Here is a 21,639-nt window from a genome sequence, read left to right on the forward strand (position 1 = left end):
CATTTTACTGTAATAAAGTACTGTAATAAGCTTTACTTATCACGGTGTAATTTAAATTAGTCTTCATAAAAAAACAAACAATAAACTGACCATGTAACTGTGAAGGATGTTTGTCCCAACATGTTGATGTTTTCATTTTTAATTTTAAAGCAACATCCAGTCTTTTTGGTCAACGTATAAAGTATTTATAACATGACTGTTGACACGTTTTGGGAGATGGACATGAGATTTGATAGTTCTCAAGTGTTTCACAACCATTCTCTTGTATCTGTCCTGCTTAACATGTACCTATTCACTGTAGCGGCGATGTAAAGCCCTTCCTAATAAACAACTTGCTGCTCTGGAAATTTGCTTTCATTTTACCGATAATTGCCTGGGTTGTTGGAACTGATACATCACTGTGATCAAAGTCAAGTTTGCAGTTTAAAGCGTCATTCAGATCAGGCATCTTGAAAGGCCGCACGATGTTGATAACTGGGGGCCTTGCAAACACACTACATACATACAAGTGAAGATGGCGGATGTGTTGAGTGTTCTTCGTCAGTATAACATCCAGAAAAAGGAGATTGTTGCTAAAGGAGATGAAGTTATATTTGGGGAGTTCTCCTGGCCGAAGAATGTCAAGACCAACTACATAATCTGGGGGTATGTCAGTGCTAATAAAATCTTCAAAGTGCTTCAACAGGCCTGCAGCTGATGCTCATCTGTGCCTTGTGCTGCTAGTAACGACGGAAGGCTCGCTAGCTACGAAATGCTAACCCAGCTACTTTCCTCGCTGCTTTCCTTAAAAGTTAAAGCACCCTTTAAATTGTTAGTGCAACAGGGAGGTCTCTTCCATACATTATAGAGCCAATTTTACTAGCTTTCATGAAAGCCAATGTATGTCTGTTAAACTTACCTCGCGAGGGGTTCAGCCAAACTTGTAGTATTGTGTAATGCTAATTAATCACGGACGTTAGCTAGCGAGCGAGTTCTTGCACGGAGACAGAGATTCAGAGTCGAGTTGAAACACCTGTTTGTTTGTTTTTGTTTCTCTTTTAGTCTCTACAGTCCTGACTATAAACATCTTTCTTCACCGTGCAAAAAGCAAACTTTGTGCATGTGACGCAGAAATTAAGGTTGCAACTAGCAGTGCTTTAGCTAGCAGGAGAACTGTTGACAGTGGTTGATAAAGTAACTTTGGCTTTATATTCAAGCTTTAATGCGGTTCACATCATTAAGTGTGTATCACGCAGTAATTCACTTAAAGTTTGTTAGTTGGAAAACTGGACACCTGCATGCTTTTTTTTAAAAATGTTTTGTGTTTGTTTTGATCTTTAGTACTGGTAAAGAGGGGCAGCCCAAAGAGTACTATACCTTGGACTCTATCTTGTTCTTGCTCAACAATGTGCACCTGCCGCATCCATCCTATGTGCGAAGAGCTGCAGTAAGTGCTCTGGAGTTCATTGCTTTCCAACGTGTTGTTTGAGGACACCCCTGATTCCAGCCCACATTTTGTCATGAATGCAGCATGTTGTAAACTTTAAAGAGTTTTGACTTCGATGATTGTGTGTTGTTTATAGACAGAGAACATCCCTGTTGTCAGACGACCTGATCGAAAGGGCTTGCTGTCATATCTTAACGGCGAGAGCTGTAAGTAGCACTTGGACACTGAGGAAGGGGGTGTTCTGTGGCATCTAGTACAGCCTTTGTCATTTTCCAAAATTGTAATGATTTCTTCCAGGTTTTGGTTCACTGAAAATTTGCTTAAAATGTCCCTTTTGTCCACTTGCAGCCACGTCAACGAGCATCGACAGAAGTGCGCCCATAGAAATAGGTCTGCAAAGGGCAACACAAGGTAAAGTAACAGCATTTTTACAATATGATGTGGAGTTTAAAGCTTAATAACTTAATCCTGAAATTTAAATTTCATGAATAATTACTACTTATAACTGCTAGTGCTAATATCAGTAATGCAACATACACTGTCCTTTTTTTTTTTTTAACAAAAAAATTGCATAAGTGAAATAAAGGAAGGTGGGATGAAGGATTTTGTTTTGCATAGTGATATAAAGTTTTTTGTTTGATTTTGTTCTTTCATTGTTTTTTTGTTTTTTTTTATAGTTAAAAGAGCAGCTGATGAGGCATCTTCTGAAGCCAAAAAACCAAGAGTTGAGGTAAATTATGTTACTTCAGATGTCACATGTGGCTCATGTTGTTTTCTGTATGGTGTTACACAGGACACAGAAATTCACAGTTTTCCTATTCTGACACACTTAACATTGAATTTGTTTACATATTCTTACTGTGAGAAATGTGGACCACTCCCTACACCTGAAAATACTACTACTACTAATCATAATGATGATGATGATAATAATAATAATAATAATGTATTTTTTAAAATAATTCCATAAGAAAAATATTTAAATGAATTAACTTTGAGATTCTAAATAGTGGAAAACGCAGCTCATTAAATATTCTTCAGTGTTTAGTGTAACTGAATATAAGATGGGTAACTGTGTGTCATGCATGCAGGTGACAGAGTCTGAGTATTTTAACTTTTACAGATTTCAGCAGTGTGGGCAGTTAAAGATTTTTGATATTATATCATTTTTTATCCTTCAATTTGCTAATAATGTGAAAACTGCTTTCACCTCAAGGATGAGGAATGTGTGCGTCTGGACAAGGAGCGTCTGGCTGCCCGTCTGGAGGGCCATAAAGAAGGCATCGTGCAGATCGAACAGATCAGGTATGATCTGGTTATGAGCTTTTACTTATTCTGATTACCAGTTCCACCTAACAGATAGTTCAGCTTATCAAAACATTTCTCCCTGTCTTCCAGATCACTGTCTGAGGCCATGTCTGTGGAAAAAATTGCAGCCATTAAAGCCAAGATTATGGCCAAGAAGCGTTCAACTATCAAAACAGATCTCGATGATGACATAACACTGAAGCAGAGAAGCTTTGTGGATGCAGAAGTGGATGTCACCAGGGATATTGTTAGCAGAGAGCGGGTCTGGAGGACTAGGACAACCATTCTCCAGAGCACTGGAAAGGTTAGTGTACACTTTATGCCAGACTGTTTTCTGGAATAATGAAACTTTCCTTCAGAAGCAAGAGCCTTAAAACAAGTGTGTTGTCAACTAGTGCTGTATAAATGAATTGTAATTGACTTGACACTATAATGCCAGATGTATCATCATGTAACCAGAAACCCCTTTTAACCCTACATGCACCTCCCTAGAAATCTGTCTAAAACTTGGGTCGACGCGGAAACAACTGAATGGCCTGGAAGATAAAAAGGGGTTTCTAGTTACCTTGTGAGTTACAACATAGATTTCCCACAGAAGTCTAAATCATTTGTTAGCCTCTTGAACCCTAAGGCTACGTTCACACTGCAGGTCTTAATGCTCAATTCCGATTTTTTGATCAAATCTGATTTTTTTGTCTGCTTGTTCACACTACAAATAAAATGCGACAGCAAACGTGCTGTAGTGTGAACGCTCAAAGCGGCCCGCATGCACAAAAGAAGACGTCACACACAACGCGCTCTGTTTAGACCCAGAGCAAACAGTATTGTTTGACTGATGGTCCTTAATATAAAGACTTCAGACTTTACGTTTCCCAATTTTTGCTTTAAGTTATTTTTTTTATTTACATAATATTGTAAAAAACCAATAATTATCCTTATTGCTGTTTTAGAGGAGCAGTGCTTCAAAGGATAGTTGCAGATTTCTGTCAGAATCTGCAGATTATACAGTACAAATAAAATGTTCACGTTGTCTTCCCAACAGTTTCACTGACATCTACACTGGATGGCCAGGAAGCGTTCGCGATGTCTTCTCGGGCGCTTCTCCGGCGCTGATAATTGGCGTCTGTCTTGTGTCAGTGACGTAAAAGACGGATTTAATGCGACATGACTGTTCAAACAGCAGTCGCTTTCTAAAACATCGGATATGTATCGGATTCAGTACCACATACGAAAGTGACCCAGATCGGATTTGAAAATATCGGATTTGTGCCATTCACACTGTCATACCATGATCGGATACGGGTCGCATAGGGTCACAAAAATCGGATTTGATGCGCTTTCGCCTGCAGTGTGAACATAGCCTAAGAGACAGTGCGTTGGGTTGAGAAAACATTCAAATGGCCCAGCCATGAAAGCAGCATAAATGTTTACCAGTACATGGACCAGTGTGAACCACTAGATGGCAGCAGAAGCTGGATTCAAATGTTAGGAATTAACTGATCTACAGATTGCTTGAAAAGATGTGCTCACCTATCAGTTTAAATTTGGCTTATCAAAAACTAAACCATCTTATTTAAAGTCCAGCCATCTTTGTTTTGTTTGTTTTAAGGTTATCAGATATCTGATCTTATCTTAGTTTAACCTTTTTAAAGCTAAATAGATTTTAGATCTTGGTTTTGTCAGTTCCTCGATAAACTAATTTATTTAATGTGTCTCATTATGTCTAACTGGAGAGAGAGGGGTAGGGAGGTAACAGTGCACAGTATTCAGTTAAGTATGAATGCCTGTTCAGAGTCACAGTTCCACATGTTTAATATTTTTCTTAAAATACCCAGATTATTAAATGAGAAAAATCTAAACAAAAACCAAATGTTCATGAACAAGAATTTAGAGTTCACAGTTAAATTAAACTAATCCTTCACACCAGTTGTGCAGTAGAATTTTTTTTTCTTTAATAAAATGTTCAAAGTAAGGCAGCTGTCTCACTCTGTAGACACTGAGGGCACAGCCATCTTGTTTGGAAAACTTGGAATTGTAACTGAACAACTGTTCTGTGGATGGATCGCTTGTTAGGAGAGAAATTGCAGAGTCATGCAAAATATTGATTTTAATTATTGTACATATTTAATGAACCTGCTGCGTTGTTTATATGCAACATCGAATGGACCATAACTAGTGAAATTTGAGCTCTTGTTTGAATGTTCTTTAACCCTAGAACACTATCGCCGGGTGATTTATACCCGAGAAAATACATTTACATGATTTCTCCCTCCTCCATCTGTAAACGTGTCGAGGAGCATGTGCCTTCACCATGGAAGTCTCAAATGTCCCAGGAATGGGTGGACCAAAGACCAGCTTTCCAGAGTCATTATTTTGTTTTAGGAGGTTTATTTTTCATTTTGTTAGACATGGCACAGTTGAAAGTAAAAGAAGACCACTCTAATTTGTCATCTGTTGTCATATTTTGATATATTTGATTACTTTTCATTGGTTATATTATATCGGGTAAAAATCACCCGGCACTAGTGATCGTGTTACTATTTATAGCGATAGTGTTCTAGGGTTAATGTTCAAACTTAACCTGGGAAATTCCGTACCGAGGTGGGCATTATACGCACACATGACGCCCATCGTTTCTATACCAAACTAAAGATGTAGACAGACTGTTAACAGCACATAGTAATTAATATCTTGTACATTTTAAATGTGTTTTAATTGAATTGCTTCTGTAAAGGGCTGTCTTGTTTTTGTTTTTACAAGGAAACAACTCCTGCTCAACCTATTTTTGTTCCTTTTTCAGAACTTTTCCAAAAACATCTTTGCCATCCTTCAGTCCGTGAAAGCTCGAGAAGAAGGGCGAGCTCCGGAGCAGAGACCAGCACAGAACACAACTCAAGCGGTAAACTGACAAATTACGTTATTTTTATTCATTTATTTTTTTAATGGACCTTAATCTTTTTTTTATTAAGTATGTATTTGCAAATGGTTTAAATCTTAATCACACTTTTTTTGTAAATTAATTTCTTTACAATTTGAAAATACAGGAGTAATAAGGAGGATTAAGAGTCAGTTGATGATTTGTTTGTTGTATAAGCACACAGCTTTAATTTGATTAGCTGTTACTCCTGTTACGTGTGCATCTCATAAATAAATCAAAGTTAAACTGACATATATTCATGTTTCAAATGAATTTGTCCAAAGTTATGTGTGCAAAAATAGTCTGTAGGTGTTTGAGTTAGTTGCAAATCCACCATAGTTTAAACTGAAGAGCGGTGTGTTTGTATATACAGGTATTGATTGTTTCATATCCTTTCCAGGACCCATCCCTAAGGAACAAGCAACCTGTCCCAGCTGCCTATAACAGATACGATCAGGAGCGATTCAAGGGAAAAGAAGGTGCGTTTTAGAAATGCTTTACTGATCATTTTAGTATCGATCCTTTTCCAAAAGAGTGCTTGTTTGTTTGGGTTAATATAAGTTCACTGATCCACAGTTTCCACATTTAAACCCAGCATCAGTAAACAAATGTGGTCCGAGTATGGAGAGAAATTTGCCTCAAATGCATGCAATATGATTCACAAGCGTAAACTAAAGATTCACAAACGTGTACAATGATATGTGTGTAACTTTTGAGAACTCAGAGACACGTACTTTAATCCACACACACAAATATGAAGCAATCTGACCACACGTGAAAGAATTTTACAAATGCATCCATCCAACCTTGAATAAATACTGATCATTTATGATCATTTACGCACACTTTATTAAGTTCAGCTTCATGAATCAGATAATTTTCTCTTTCAAAAACATTTCTGTGCGCGCACACATCTAAAAATAATCATCTCTCATGTCCTTCACATAAACCATAATTGCGTAAGCACCAGTCTCCTGATACCCACAGACCACATCACATGCCCACTTGAGATTTTAGGGCAAATTTAACGCTGCTAGCTTCACACAGATCCACAAATGTAAGCTGCTTTCAAGTCCCAGTGTAAAACTGGGACATCTGGGCTTAGAAGGGGCGAACATGTTGCATAATATGCAGGTATTAGATTTCATTATTCTTACACTTTTAATGAAAAAAGAACCTCTTTGTTCAGCCAGTGAGTTGCAACTCATAGCATGTTGTTTTCTTAGAAACGGAGGGCTTCAAGATCGATACTATGGGCACGTATCACGGCATGACCCTGAAGTCAGTGACGGTAAGAAATAACTTTTTGCACAGTAACTACTAACCAAAACCTCATCCTATAACACATGTATACAAGCGTGGTTTTCCACAGGAAGTTAAGACATGAAGTCCTTCAAGTATTTATGTATGTAACAGCATTTGAAAGACAGATGCCGGTTGTTCTTTCTAAATAGATTTTACTGTTTCAAAGAAATTCAGCACAAAGTACAGATAACTGGATACATGTCCTCTGTGTAGGTAATGATGTCACATCCTTACATGTCACCTGTCACAGCCATTTTTCAAAATAACTTCATGGACAGTTTGATATGTGGAGATATTTACTTGCTCTGTCTGCTTCAGAAATATAAAACTCATACAGTAGCTCTGATTATTACAGAAAAGTACTTTATTTCTGTACAGTGAAGCACACCGTGTTCTTTCATAAAATAAAACTCCAGTGGTTTGACTCAGACGTAGAAACAGTTTTTATCTCTGTTGTACAAAATTGGCTAGAGCACTTGATTCGTTTTTTACATTTCCAACATTTATGCACATTTTGTGTTGTGGATGAAGTGGGTTTGGATTATGAGTAAAGTCCCTTGACATGAAGTTCAAAAAAGAGAATGTGCCGAGATATAAATCTCCTTTTATTTTGTTTTTATTTATTTATTTCATTTTTAACAATGAGCATGTGAGTGTAACGGTGTCCTTTCACTCAGCTGATTTCTCTCCAGTCACTCTGTGTAAGTGTGTCCTGCCTGCTCTCTCTTTAAATGCGTTGATGCAGGCGTTTCGCTTGTTGCTCTGAAGGTGATGCCAGTATTTCAGGAGCTCATTGGGATGAAACCCATGGGATGTTATCAGATGGCTGTACTTGCAGCTGGAGTAAGATACTCGCCAGTGGTTGAATAAGAACTCATTTGGTGGTGGCGTGGGTTCGATTCCGAGGCTGGCCAGACATATTCCCACAAACACGTCCTCCAGATGCAGATGGCGGATACGTAAAGACACTTGATAGATTTTCCTTGCTAGATCCCCAGAAAAGACGTAACCAGTCCCAGAGCAAAAGGTGGGATACTTGTCGCCTGGGTACAGCTCCGGGGGCATGTACCACTTGCTGTTTTTATTTCGGTTGGGTGCGTAGCCTCTCATGTTGTTTCCTGTGAAGTAGTTCCTCCTGGGCTCAAGTTCAGGCCTGAGCAGCTTAAAAATGAGGTACTCTGTGTTGACGAACATGTCGCTGTCTGTCTTCATGACATAGCTGGTGTGCGGACAGTGCATTGCAACCCAGTTTAGTCCCATCAGTGTCTTTATGGTGAGGTTTTTGTAAGAATCCAGGAAGTCCTGCTGAATGATATCATGATGCCTCCGGCTCTCTGCTTCTAGCATCCTTTGTTGTAGAAGTCCCAGTTCACCATCTTTTTTCCCCAGCAGAAAGAGTCGGATAAATCCCAGAGCTGGAGCAACACTCTCGTTCCCCCATGTCTGCCGTATAGCATTCCTCGCCTCCACCTGCCGAGCTTCAGTGGCAATCAGCAACACCAGAAATGGCGCAGCTGTGTTGTCTGCACATTTATCAGGCTCGTTAATGATGTAAGGGTACAGTCCGTGGGCTATTGTGGTGCTGAGGTCTGCGTCGTCTCTTTGGCTTGTGTTTGCTGCCAGAACGTTCTCAAAATTTGGGTCTGCTTGAGTTGGGTAAACTCCCTGATTTTCGCGGGAGCTGATGTTGGCGTCAGCCTTGAAAGTCTGTTGAGGAACGATGACGAACCTCCACTGTGAATGGCGGGCGCTTGTGTTCCATTTGGCTTTGGTGCTGTGAGCTGCTCCACCTCCATACACCAGAGGATGCCCTCTCGACCATGGCATACCAGTGAGCCTCGGCAGCCACACCTGGTGGACTAGAAAGAACAGTACACCCAGCAGAGAGAGCAGATACAGAAGTTTAGCTGTGTGTGTACAGCAGTGGCGTCGTTTCCACTGCATGGTTTTGACACTTCTAGCCTTGACAGTTGTTACACTTCAATCCAGTTGTCAGCAGGGTTTCAGCTTGTGTTGATGAGTAGTATAAATCACTTTGTTGATACCCAGTGATGGCCTAGGAGACAGTGGAAAGAAGAGTATACATTTTCATTGTGAAAAACGAAATTATACGCACAGTTTAACCATGTAGTTTCATTCTGATAAGGCTGCAGTTTAAAGTCAATAAGCTTGTAAATACCAGCCAAGTTAAGCAACCTTTACAGCTATATGGTGAGCACGTTTCATTTTTTGATTTGGAGAAATGCACAACTTGATTGGCCCTTGCTGTTGTTTTTAAACGTATTTGATATCATATTAATGTAATGAGGGTACATCTCTGTAGTCTAAATATAGTTTGTAGGCTTTTATATCGACATTAAAATCTACAATACTACCTGGTTTGACGTCTTCCTCTACAAAACTCTTGTTTCGTTTTTGTTTTTATATAATAATGCTAAAATGCTAGTTCTGGCTAATTGTAGATAGTCAACAGACGGTGTGTAGTTTTTGCCTGTATTATAGAATCCAGATGAGTTTTTTTTTTGTTGTTGTTGTTTTTTAAAGAAAATTACAAAACCCTTTTAAAGGAGCCTAACATAACAGAGAGGACTTTGTGAGAGCATAAATTCTCTCCACTGTTGCATGCTTCAGTAGAAATAAGTTTTTCTCCCGTTAGAAAGACACACCCTTTACATCCTGTAAGTTAAACCACAACCAGATGAGTGATTTTTCACATTACTTGTATAATATCAGTCATCTGTTATGACTGTTTTTATGTTGACATTCATCTGTATTTTCAGTTCTTCACAACATAAACTCACCTTTTTTAGTCTAAAAACGTGTCTCTGTGGTATTCATCACTGCTGGATAAATTACAGTCTTCACACATTCCGACTGGCCTCTCGGTCTCTGTTCCTGCCAGATCATAAATGCACACAGCCCCATGTCCTCACACTTTTTTTTTTTTTTTTTTTCCTGCAGCATATGTCAAATCTTCCTCTTCTTTGGCTGGTATTGATAAAGGTTTCTGTAGTCAGTCCAGGGAAATTAATTTTTCCAGGTAATCCAAGCTTTTTGCCTCATGCGTGCTCAAATGTGCTGCTAGTTCATGCATGTTTGAGCGCTCCGGTATTGCAGTTTCTCAATCTGCCTTGGCGCATTGTCCCTAGAGGCTTGATTTTAGCTGTGGTGTGCTGCTTCTTTTGCTCGTGGCCGAAGAGAGAAGAGAGACGGTAGTTGACAGTTAGCTGCAGCCCTGGGTCCTTTTACTGTCCCCGCTGTCATATTGTGTATATCAAAGCAGCCACGCAGAGATGGGATTCACATCTGAATGATAAATAAGCCTTCATGTCTCCGTTCAGCTTTGCTCCCCCTTTCTGTGCTTATCCTCATTTCCTCTTGTTCTTCCTCTTTGATTCACATGCCTGCTGTCCACCGTGCTTCTCAGATCGTTCAGATTTTGGTTTTTATGCTTATCCCCCCTCCCCATTCAGCTGCCTCTCATGCACTCATCCTTCTAGCTAGAGGGATGAAAGCAACGGGGGAGGAGGAAGATGAACGGAAGGAAGCGCTGTGAGTTGTGAGCTCGCTCTGAAAGGCAGCTCTAGGCTCGGTGGCATTACGCTCTCTCACCACGTCACGGCGTCTTTGCTGCTGTTGCTGCCTGCTCTGTTAAAGGGGAGGGGGTTGGGCTACTGACCTATTTGTATTCACACCCACTCTGCAGAATGAGGAATAAACCATTATCTCAAGTTGGCATGCTGCGAGAAAAGGGAAGAGAGGCCATTGTGTCCACACTTCCACAAGTCTTAGAGGGTTGCTGATTTAAAAGTGGCAAACATCAGCTTACATGTTGTTGGCTGAACAACAATGGACGTTACCACTCAAATCTCTGTGCAGTCTGTCATTAAAGCGTCTCACGCCAACTTCTTGCATATAGATAATTAAACTGATGTTTACGCTAAGCTCACTCAACCATGTTTGTCCATGTTTTGTTTTTGGTTTTTTTCTGGGGAGAAGAAAGGGTAGAGAAAGAAGAGTGCTCTTTTTTTTCTCTATTATTTTGGCCCTATGCAAATGTTACAATACATATATTTTATTTGTGTGAGGTAATGACAGAAAAAACTGTATAAACTAAAAGGCGGTGACTTTTCAGGTGACAAACCACAACTGTGATTCTTAGTAGCACAAAGGCACAGAGATGACTGAAAATGCAGGCATAAGTACAGTTGCTGAAGGATGAACTGAAATTGTTTAATTGTAAGAGACCGTTATGTTTTTTTTGTTGTTTTTATGAATGTGTCAGCTGTAGAAATCCCATTTCTGAATTTTACAACATGGTGTTCTCATCCTGTGAGAAAGTTTGACTCCACTAACTTTTGCATGTTGGACTTTTATGTTTCTTTTTTCTGGTTTCATCTAAACATCTAGGCCTTTGCCGTAGCTTAGTAGACTGGTGGTGCAGATTGAATTACAGAGTAGATCGATTTATTGTAAGCTATTCTTTTGTCACCCATCACACCTGCTCCGCTCTGCTCCACACTTCTGAAGCAGCAGAGCTCCTTCTCCCTCAGACTGATTCAACCTCACTGCCACAAAGAACCCTTGAGGAAATCATTCCTACTGTTCTCTATAAAGCTGTATTTAAAACTCTTCATGCTGTGACAGGTGAACACACCTGTCAGGCATAAAATCCCAAGTGTACTTTGCATTAAACCTTCATTTAGCTGTTTTTTTTATTTGCTTTTTTAAATAGTGTACATATCATTTATTAATGCAATTTTCACGTCTCTTTCAGGCAGTGTCAGACTTACTGTTACTGTTTTTAAACTACATTTTCATCACTGCTATAACTCTATAAATTCCTGCATAACGCTCTTATCTTGCGCTTCTGGTACTTTCATTCTGATTATATTTATGTTGTTTATTACGGTCTCTACTATTTTTACTTTTTATGCTTCTGCTCTAACACACAAATTTCTCCTGTGAGGTCAGTAAAGCAGCTATCTGTCTTGTTTTGTAGGTTAGCCCTGACAAGTTTAGCTCGCTTTCACAAGGGTAACTTGTGAACTAACAAATACTCATACTAAGAAAAACTACAGCAGGGTAATTAGCATTTGAGAGGTTTAAGAAACGTGCACTCAGACTCAGATGGGGCCTGCTAGTTAACATTAACACACATTCAGTTCAAGCAGATGAGCTCCAGAGATGCAATTTATCTGTAAATGACACATTTTGTTGTGGAGCTTTAGTTACACCAGAGGTTCCCATAGTGTGGGGCCCGCCCCCATTGCAGGGGGGGCGCGGTATGAAAAGGAAAAAAAAAAGAAAAAAAGAGCGCTTGGACACTGTGGACAGGTTTTTGACGGGGCTCCCACATAAACGCAAAGCAGGAGATGAAGCATCGCCAAATATGTTTCCAAACCAACTTCCTTCCAAGCCAAAGACAGGAAAATATGGTGAAGCATATCTTCCCTTTGGCTTCACCTGCACAAGTGCCAAGGTAGGTCTCCCCTACAAAATTAGTTTCCCTGGGTCGGGAGCAGCGCTGGGCTCTCCAAATCACGGACAAACAGTATCCCACATTCTTGATTTTTAGTTCACAAACACTTCCTGTAATGACTAACTACTCCTCACATTTTGGACATGTTAGCTCTTTATGCAGTAAAGTTACAGTGGGATACAAATAATATCAGGCTGATCCTGCCGTAATTTGTTCCCCCGGTTCAAATCACGGACAAACAGTATCCTACAGCTGTTTATGTGTTTAAACCCATTTTGCACAGAGAACATTTTTGGAAAAATGTATTGACAGCAATGTTGAATATTATTACACAGGAAAAAAACAACTACACGTAAAATAATCACACCGTGACGCCTCTGCCTTTCTAAATGGAGGGACAGTAACTGCGTGTGTAAATGTAAGCGTGTAAAACCTGCAGATAGTCAGATTAACAGTAACAGTATTTTGTCTCTATCTGCCATTCTGCAATTCATCTCATGTAAACAATAACGTGGCGCACAGCGTGGCGTGAAAAGAGGCACATACCTTTGGCGTTATGCGTGGCGAACTCTGTAATCCTCGTCCACACGTAAACGCAAAAAAGGAGTTTTAAATAATCTCCGTTTTCGGTGAATCGCAACACCGTTTACGTGTTGACGAAAAGCCCAAACGCATAGAAACAGCTGAGTTTTCAAAAATACCCGTGTAGGTGTGGACGCAGCGTAAAAGAGTTAGTAGTATATTTTATTACTACCTGTAATTTATTGCAGTTTACTTGTATTTGCTTAATTGTTTACTAAATGTTTGAGGTGTGAAATAAACCGCAACGGAGCAAAATACAGGTGTGTGTGGTTGGAGGATGTGTTTGTGGGGGGGGGGCGTGAACATTTTTCTTGTAAAAAAGGGGGGCCTGGCAAAAAAAAGTTTGGGAACCACTGAGTTAGACCTTACCTTGCAGATCAGAGGAGTTGGAGTATATTTGATTCTTGATGCCCACTAATATTTAACTGTTGGTTGATTGTAGTTGTGTTAAAATGCTGAAAACTTTAGAAAACAAATAACAGATCACGATAAGAAGAAAGAAAGAAAGTGTACTTTATTGATCCCCATGGGGAAATTCCTCTCTGCATTTAACCCATTCACTCAGTGAAGCAGTGGTCAGCCTTTGGGCGCCCGGGGAGCAGTGTGTAGGGACGGTACCTTGCTCAGGGGTACCTCAGGGTAGCTGTTCAGGGGAATCGAACCCCTGACCTTCCGATCATGGGGCCACCACTCTACCTACTGAGCTATCCCTGCCCTGAAGCAGCTGGTAGGATGACTACCAGCTGCTTCAAGAGCAGCTGCTCCTGCTAGGTGGCTGTCTAAGCCTAAATATTCACACGCTGTTCAGTTATTTCACTGATGAAACACCTTGAACAATTTATTTCAAGTGGCCTGTTGGACACAACAATAGAAGCTGCACAATTTTTATATTTATTGTTAACATCAGAAGTTTCACTGAAGACACCATATGATGTGATTGCATATAACCTCCTATTTTTGACCTTGATGTGTTGCGTGTTTTCTAGGAAGGAGCATCTGCTCGAAAGGCCCAGACCCCTGCACTGCAGCCTGTACCTCGTCCAGGTTGGTGTAGAATTCTAAATGTTCATGTTTAATCAGAGAATACATACAGAGTAAAAACGTTTTTTTTAGTTTTTGCCCATTGTGCCATAGAGTGTAAGGGCTGTTTCTGTTTGAGAGTTTGTACTGGAGTGATGTTTTTAACAAAGACAGACGTGCACTCTGTACTACTACAATATTCTTTTCTGTGCCTTATTTTTCATATAGCAAGGGAAAATCCTCCATTTAATAGAAAAAAACGGCTAAAAACACCCTATAGTCTGCACAGGCTCCAGTTGAGCCTGGGCTAGTTCCTTTTTCATTCATTTCTCAAGGGTTAAATTGATTCTGTCATTTTTTCCTCCTCCCAAATCCTGATGTAGTCACGTCATGACTGTTTTCAGTTTTCAAAAAGTGCTCCCAACACTGCCTGTTAGTATGTGTTGATCAGCTCTTTTCATATATCAGTCACTCAGGTCTCTTACCAACAGTTTCTAAAGGGACTTTATCAGAGCGTTGTGTAAAAATAAGGGTATCTCCTTTATTCACAGCATCGACGGTTTCCAGACGTGGCATTTAGACACATGACTGTACTAATAAAAAAAGAAAAGAATATTCACATGATTTCTGATGAAGCTGCATCAATAAAATAAACTTTTGTCTGTAGAGAACAATCACATGTTTGTTTGACTCTGCTACAAACCCTGACCTAAGATGCTCTCTTAGCAACTTCCCATTTTATGTGTGGAAAAAATAAAAAGTAGAAGCCGTTTGACCCATTTGGCCTGCAGCGGAAGTTTTAAGCTAAAACCCTGCCTTTGAGTGTGACTGCAAGTCTGACAAAAACTGTCTTTTCTGCTTTTATTTAATTATACTCCAATTAACAAAAGGCTAAAAGTTTAAATATATTTAGTGGTCTTTCTTTGATTTTGGCCATTACTTTTATAAACTATCTAACGGTTCTCCAGTTGCTCACTCACATCACATCACACATGGTAGCATTTCACATGGAATTTATGCATTTTTATTGCTTTCAGTTTTATCTCCAGCTTCTTCAGCCGGTTGGTAGATATTTATTACTTTGCCACATTGCAGAGTACTTGCAAATCCACAACACCAATTCCAAAAATGTTGGGACACAATAAAATGTAAATTAAAAACAGAATGCATCCTCTCCTCTTTCAACACCAGTGCAGACCAGATCATGTGCTGTCTGATGCAGGATTCAATATTTGATGTAATGAAATATGGGTTGATGGGAAATTCTGTTCTTACTTAGATTTTAAACAAGGTCCCAACTTAAACCATCATGTAACTGAAACACTGTTTGATGAAATGGGGAACTTGGAGAATCGGCTACATGTATTTTTAGTCTAACATAAGATCCTTTTTCTTTTTTTTTATCATTTGACGCCTCAGTGTATGCAAGCTTTAAGAGGTCTTTAGGCAAAGTCGTGTTTCCTTTTTCTTTTCTTTTTTTCTTTTTCCTCTTTTGGACCTAAAGGGTTCATTTATTTCATTGGTTACAGTTGGCATGTGGTATACCGATAGACACCGGATTCTTCCAACTATCATTTGGAAGTGCCTGCCCTTTTCCAAACAGTTTATAAGAATAAATTTTAAAAAAAAAACCTTTCTGTGTTTCAAATTATCTAACATGTCAGGTTTAGTGATGTTCCTTCAGTCCTTTGATGTTGTAAGTCTTACTGTTGTTAGTGCTTATAAAGAAAGTTTCGTGTCAAGGAAGTGACTTAAAAAATACTTGACGCATAGGAAGCAGTTTCACTGAGGATTGTTGTTCTTGTCTTTGCACCCAATGTGTCCACATTCCTGTTTGTATTTATTTAAAAATATATTCTTTTTGACTATTTTCTCTCCAGTTTCACAAGCCAGACCTCCACCAAACCAGAAGAAAGGTACATCGCATTTGATCAGAGTTAATCACTCAGTTTTTTAGTAGGACTGACCAACTGAGCTCTAATTTTAAACCATTTTTAATGTGGCTTTCTCTGCAGGATCCCGAACACCAATCATCATCATCCCTGCTGCCACCACCTCCCTCGTCACAATGCTCAATGCTAAGGATCTCCTGCAGGATCTGAAGTGAGTACAAACCATTAGTGCCCTTCTTCTTTCTCTAAAGTATTCACATAATGAATCAATTGCACTGTCTTCCATGCATTTATTTGATGTTATTTGGTGGTTGATGTTCTTCAGACACGCAGTAGTGGTTTTTTTTTTTTTGTCAAGTTGCTCAACACTAAGCTTAGGGCAGAGATTGAAAAAGAGCTTGGCATGCCAGCGGTGACTGTCTGTGGTCGTTCCCATAGAGCAACAACTGTTTGGAGGTTTAATGACTGGATTTAATGTTGGCACCTCTGCAAAATGGGCAGTGCTGCCAAGAAAAGTTAAAAATTGTACCCTAAGTAGAAGCAGTGAAATGACTTCCAGACTCTGGCCTGTACCAGGTTTATCACATCAGAAGAGAAGAAGAAGCAGGGCATCCCGCGGGACAATGAGGTTCTGCTACAGAGGCGCAAAGACCAGATCCAGCCTGGTGGCACAACACTGAGTGTCACCGTGCCGTACCGCGTCATCGATCAGCCTCTCAAACTGGCTCCCCAGGATTGGTCAGTATATGTGTTTGGGTTTTTTTTTTTTTTGTTGGTTTTTTTTAGTTATATTAGCATTTTCCACCATACAGGAACACTGTGGAAACAACAAGCCTGTACTTTTATTATGAAATGACCATTCATTAGATGACTCAGCTGTTAATGGGAGTATTTGAGTCATTTAGCAAAAATGACTCATTATTATGCATGAAGCCTGTGTTGAAACCACAAGATGATTATGTTTCAGAGTCTGAGTTATCATATACTGGGTACACAGTGCTGGCCCATTTTTGTATTTTTGTTGAATAGAGGGAAATGGGGGGAGAGGTGTGTGTTTCCTCTTCCTCAGTTCTCACTCCCTCTGCTGGAGCAAGTCTTAATCCCATGTATAAAACCCACTGGTATTGGCATATATGGCGCATGTACTGGTACTTGTGTAGCACCTTTCTACTTAAGTTGAGCACTCAGTGCTTCCTACTGCAAGCTGCACAGACTCATACTCTAGTTGCTGCATTGGATGCAACTCTGGGTTTTCAGTAACCTACCCAAGGACATGTGGAGCCAGGAGCCGGGAATCAGTCCACCAGTTTTCCAAACCACTCCACTTGACCTACAGCCGATCAAGAATTTTAGCATCAGGGCATCTTTGGTTGTAAATCCAACATTCTTCCCTAAAAGTGAATTTTGTACTCAGCTATCAGTTCAGAAAAAACACATATTGTCATATTGATGATACCTTGGCATGACGTCACACAGTCGTTTTGGCCTGATATCCTTGCCCTCTGCTGCAGTGTTCAGTGAATGTGATTGCCGCTTATTGCACCTTTTTAAATGTTTAATCCTGTTTTTTTTTTTGACAAGCCTGTTTCTTCCTGCAGGGATCGAGTGGTGGCTGTGTTCGTGCAGGGTCCTGCCTGGCAGTTCAAAGGCTGGCCGTGGCTGCTGCCCGACGGCTCTCCTGTCGATATTTTTGCCAAAAGTAAGTAATACTGTGAAGTCTATTTAGAAACTGTCTTCATCACTGTGTTGAAACAGTAGCAGTAAAAAATGGTTGGAGTCGTGAGGGTTGAGGGGTTTTCCAGACATTCAAAGAATCGGAGAGAATTCTAAACTCTGTGCCTCTTATAGACATATTTACCTGTGGACACCTTTCGAAGCACTCAGTGTTACCTTACAACACTAAATTAACAACTAGATCAATATTAAAGAGATATTTAAGTTTGAGAATCAGAAATGTAAAACATAAGGCGTTGCTGGTTATAGGTGATATGCTGATATGAAAGGTAGGTTTTGCGCCGTGCTTTTAAACTGTGTCATAGTTTGGTTGACGGCGTTAAAGAGGTAGTGAGTTCCAAAGATGAGTCGCAGCTAAAGCCTCTAGTGTTAAAGTCTGAAGCAAGGAGCAGTGAGGAGAGCATGGAGCACGGGCAGAGGTGTGAGGAGATGAGGGTGCCAGGCTGTGGAGAGCTTTGAAAGTGAGGAGCAGAATCTTTTATTGGATGTTCTGGGAAATGGGGAGACAGTGAAGCTGGATGATATTTCCGAAAAGAAAGAGATAATTTATAAATAGCAGGAGGTCCAGTACTGATCCCTTAGGGACCCCATGTGTGACCGAGGCTAATGGAGGGCGTACAGTCTTGCCTTGAACTATATCCTGTCAGAAAGGAAGGATGTAAACCATTCCCGTGCTGTGTCCTTGAGTCCAGCACTGGCTCGTCATTCTAACAGAAGAAGGTGGGAAGTGGTATCAAAGCAGCACTGAGGTCAAGGAGGATGAGGATGGTGAGAACAGTGCCATGTGATGTCAGGAGGGATGTCAGTGGTCTGTCAAGAACGGAAATTGCGTTGAAATGGCTCGTAGAAATTATTGTTAACTAGAGCTGTGGTGCCACCGTGTCTTCCAGGATTTTAGAGATGAGGTTGGAAAAGGATTCAGAGGGTTGAATGTGTAGGATAAACTAAGAGGTTAAGGAGATATTACTGAAAAACATCTTTATGGTTACATGAATGCATTTTCCCCTCTAGTTCGAGCTTTTCATTTAAAATACGATGAGGCAACGACTGATCCCAATGTGCAAAAGTGGGATGTGACCGTCCTGGAGCTGAGCCGCCACAGACGCCATCTGGACCGGCCCGTCTTCCTGCGCTTTTGGGAGACCCTTGACAGGTACTTAATTTTTATGCACTTGATTTAATTTCATGCACCTCGATGCACCTTCTTTTTGTTTTTAATATGTAGTCAATGAAAACTTTCTGTAACAAACTCTTTTTCTCACTCCCTTTTCTTTCTTGGTGAACAGATACATGGTGAAACACAAATCTCACCTCAGGTTCTGAGCCAGGATCACAGCCACAGACACCGAAAATCCCACAAATTAGTTCTTCAGCCTTCCCCTTCTCCTTGGTCCAACTCCCTCATCCAAGCTGCCAATCATTCTTCCAACATGATCCCCATTTTAAGAGAAAGAGGAGGAGCGATCATTCCAGGACTTCCTCCAGGACTCCTAATGCAGTGTGCTGGAATTGTTACTTTGGACATCAGAAAGGAGATTTTTGTGTTTTTGTTGTAATTGTTTTCTAATGTTTTCAGGTAGTTAAAGAGAAATACCAAAATACGTTTTATATAAAAGGTAACATGCTGCGGAGATGATTAAAACACAGTACTAAGCAACATGAGCTCAGAGGGAGATGCTTGCCTTCTGTCAGCGGTAAACAGGAAATGTGAGCGTTTTAGTCTGATGAAAACGTGAGGATCTCTGGGTACAACTGAGGCAAGTGCTGAGTTTGAGGAAGAGACTTTATTTACACTTCTCTTTTTTTTTTTTAAATTTTGGGTGTTTGTGGTCTGAATGTACATATGTGATCAAATCTGTGAGAGCCAAAACTCCTTGGGCAGAGAGGGGAGTGCAGGTAAATGTGTTCATATGTTAGATTACTTTTCTGCTCTCACTCAGTTAAAATGATCTCAGTCAAGCCTAGCTCAGTTTTTTGACAGCTCTGCACACGTCTTGGTCATGCAATGACCTTGTTAAACTCCTTTTTTGTTGGTGTTGTGCTAGATGAGAGAAATTATGGAGAGTATTGCTTTAAAACATCACATGAAAATAGACAATAAAGCCTCTGAGAAACAAGTGCTTGTGTGCAGTCTGCTGTACGTGGGTAGCGCTTATTTCATTATTCTTCTATCTCAGTAGTTTAATGTTGGTTTCATTTCATCATGTCACCTGAAATACGTTGGGTGGTTAATGAGGCTGAACACAGATGCAGCTGAGCCCTAAAATAAACCTCCAGTTTTACTGTGCGGCTCCAAGCACTGTTACAGGTCTTGTGAAATGTAGCTACTATGAACACTGTCACTGTTGCAGTTAATAATCTGCTCAGGGTTTGATGACTTAATCAAAATACGAACTAAAACAAATCCACGAGTATCAGAACAAGTGATCTGTGACGGCTGTGATTGGCTTCCTAAACATTAGGAATAAACTCATTGTGACTGGAGGATGCTTAAACTGGATACAGTGCATGCTTGCTTATTTTCCATAGGAACACCTTAGTACTTCAAGGTTTGACCCCCTTTTGCCTGCAGATCTGCCTTAATTCTTCGTGGTATAGATTCAGTGAGGTGCTGGAAACCATGTTGACATGACAGCGTCGCACAGTTGCTGCAGATTTATCGGATGCGCACATTCATGATGTGATTTCCCCATCAGTCCACGTTCTGAAGGTCGTCTATTGGACTGAGATCTGGTGACTGTGGAGGCCATCAAACTACTGTGAATTCAAGTTCAGGAAACCATTGTTTATACTAGATGTTTATACCAGATTCTAGCTTAACAGTTTCCCATCTATCGCAGCACTCCTCTGTAGTCTTTAAGTGTCTTCTGGGTTTGGTGTTAATTTAATTAGTTTTACTGCCTCATCCTTATTTATTTTTGGCACACAGCAGTCAGTTTTCTGGAAAAAGGCCCCCTACATGCTCTCCAGGACCAAGCAGCAGACAGAGGAGCTTTATTAACATGTGAAGAGCCCGACATTTCTGTCAGGGCTTAAACAAAGAGCTCAAAGGAAGAGTCGGTATTGGACTCCACCAGGTGGGAAGAAACACAACAGCACATGAGAAAACAGTGACATTAATGCTGGTTTCATTTTATTTTACATTAACATTTTAACATAAAAATAAACACATGTAATTAACAAAAATCCTGTTAAACCCACTCAAACTCCTCCATAAATGAACTCGAAATCCCATCCCAGGTGGGACAAACACAGGCTCACTGATTGTTTTTGTGACCTGAGTTGTGTCACCTCTTGAGGCTCTGCCTGTTAATCGTGGTCCCCTGACAGTAAAGCACTTTTGTTCCCACGGCCCTCGGCCTTTCAAACTTCACATAGGGGAATATGCAACATGCTGTGGCAGGTAATTTCAAATGCAATGTTTCTATCAGCTCAACAAACATCAGCAAACACACAAACAGTTTGTGTGCAGTTTGTAGCACAGTGTGTTGCTAGCTAAAGGTCCAGCTGCTGTTTTCACAGGAAGAGAAAAAGAGAGCGAACTTCACTCAGAGATGGAGAAAGACAGGAAAGGAAGAAGAAACGTTTATATTTAAAGATAAGGACTGATAAGTGGTGTTTGATAAACTGGAAATTTAAAGCTTAGATGTAAGTCCTCGTTTTTTTAAATTAGATATCGGGTTTGTATATGTGACAATATGGTTTTGTTCATGTTGTGAAACCTGCTGCAAAACAAACTGAGGTAGACTCGCTGTGTTTTGTGGTTTGCTGCACTGTGATGGGTAAAGAACAGTGTGTGACAGGTGCACAGTGGCTGTGGTTTCAGAGTTAGGTTGCGTGAAGGGTGGCAGAGATGAATATGAAGTTAAACTGATGATGCTGAGATGCAGTCACTGAATTCCACCTGCATACCAACTTTATAGTGTCTAATATTAAGACAGCGTAAACTGTGTACTGTATAGAGGATGGAAAT

At 40.2% G+C, this 21,639-nt stretch overlaps 2 protein-coding genes across 3 annotated transcripts; one reads left to right on the forward strand and one right to left on the reverse strand.

The window, feature by feature from the left end:
• The first annotated feature begins 454 nt into the window (after positions 1–454).
• On the forward strand, positions 455–19,783 carry cdc73 (cell division cycle 73, Paf1/RNA polymerase II complex component, homolog (S. cerevisiae)). Of its 2 annotated transcripts, XM_031754806.2 has the most exons (17): positions 459–645; positions 1,321–1,426; positions 1,563–1,632; positions 1,775–1,837; positions 2,104–2,156; positions 2,643–2,731; positions 2,825–3,038; positions 5,535–5,633; positions 6,052–6,130; positions 6,878–6,942; positions 14,007–14,064; positions 15,921–15,956; positions 16,056–16,143; positions 16,509–16,670; positions 17,531–17,631; positions 18,678–18,819; positions 18,953–19,783. In XM_031754806.2, the coding sequence occupies exons 1-17, from the start codon at positions 515–517 to the stop codon at positions 18,987–18,989; spliced, it is 1,593 nt and encodes a 530-aa protein (XP_031610666.2). In that variant the 5' UTR covers positions 459–514; the 3' UTR covers positions 18,990–19,783. The 2 variants fall into 2 exon arrangements, with proteins under 2 accessions (XP_031610667.2, XP_031610666.2); XM_031754807.2 differs by lacking the exon at positions 16,509–16,670 and having other exon boundaries at positions 455–645.
• On the reverse strand, positions 7,298–12,330 carry LOC116331973 (beta-1,3-galactosyltransferase 2-like). Its single transcript, XM_031754808.2, has 2 exons — positions 9,758–12,330; positions 7,298–9,012 (listed from the first exon to the last, which is right to left on the reverse strand). Exon 2 carries the CDS (start codon positions 8,898–8,900, stop codon positions 7,626–7,628), a length of 1,275 nt encoding a protein of 424 aa, XP_031610668.1. The 5' UTR covers positions 8,901–9,012; positions 9,758–12,330; the 3' UTR covers positions 7,298–7,625.
• Positions 19,784–21,639: the final 1,856 nt, after the last annotated feature.

Source organism: Oreochromis aureus, linkage group 18, assembly GCF_013358895.1.
Source record: "Oreochromis aureus strain Israel breed Guangdong linkage group 18, ZZ_aureus, whole genome shotgun sequence".
NCBI lineage: Eukaryota > Metazoa > Chordata > Actinopteri > Cichliformes > Cichlidae > Oreochromis > Oreochromis aureus.

Bases quoted from the DNA above. Each gene is read 5' to 3' on its own strand.
- cdc73 (XM_031754806.2), top strand. From the start codon at position 515: ATGGCGGATGTGTTGAGTGTTCTTCGTCAGTATAACATCCAGAAAAAG. The intron at 1,427-1,562 runs GTAAGTGCTCTG...TGTTGTTTATAG, and splicing joins CCTATGTGCGAAGAGCTGCA to ACAGAGAACATCCCTGTTGT. The intron at 1,633-1,774 runs GTAAGTAGCACT...GTCCACTTGCAG, and splicing joins ATATCTTAACGGCGAGAGCT to CCACGTCAACGAGCATCGAC.
- LOC116331973 (XM_031754808.2), bottom strand. From the start codon at position 8,900: ATGCAGTGGAAACGACGCCACTGCTGTACACACACAGCTAAACTTCTG.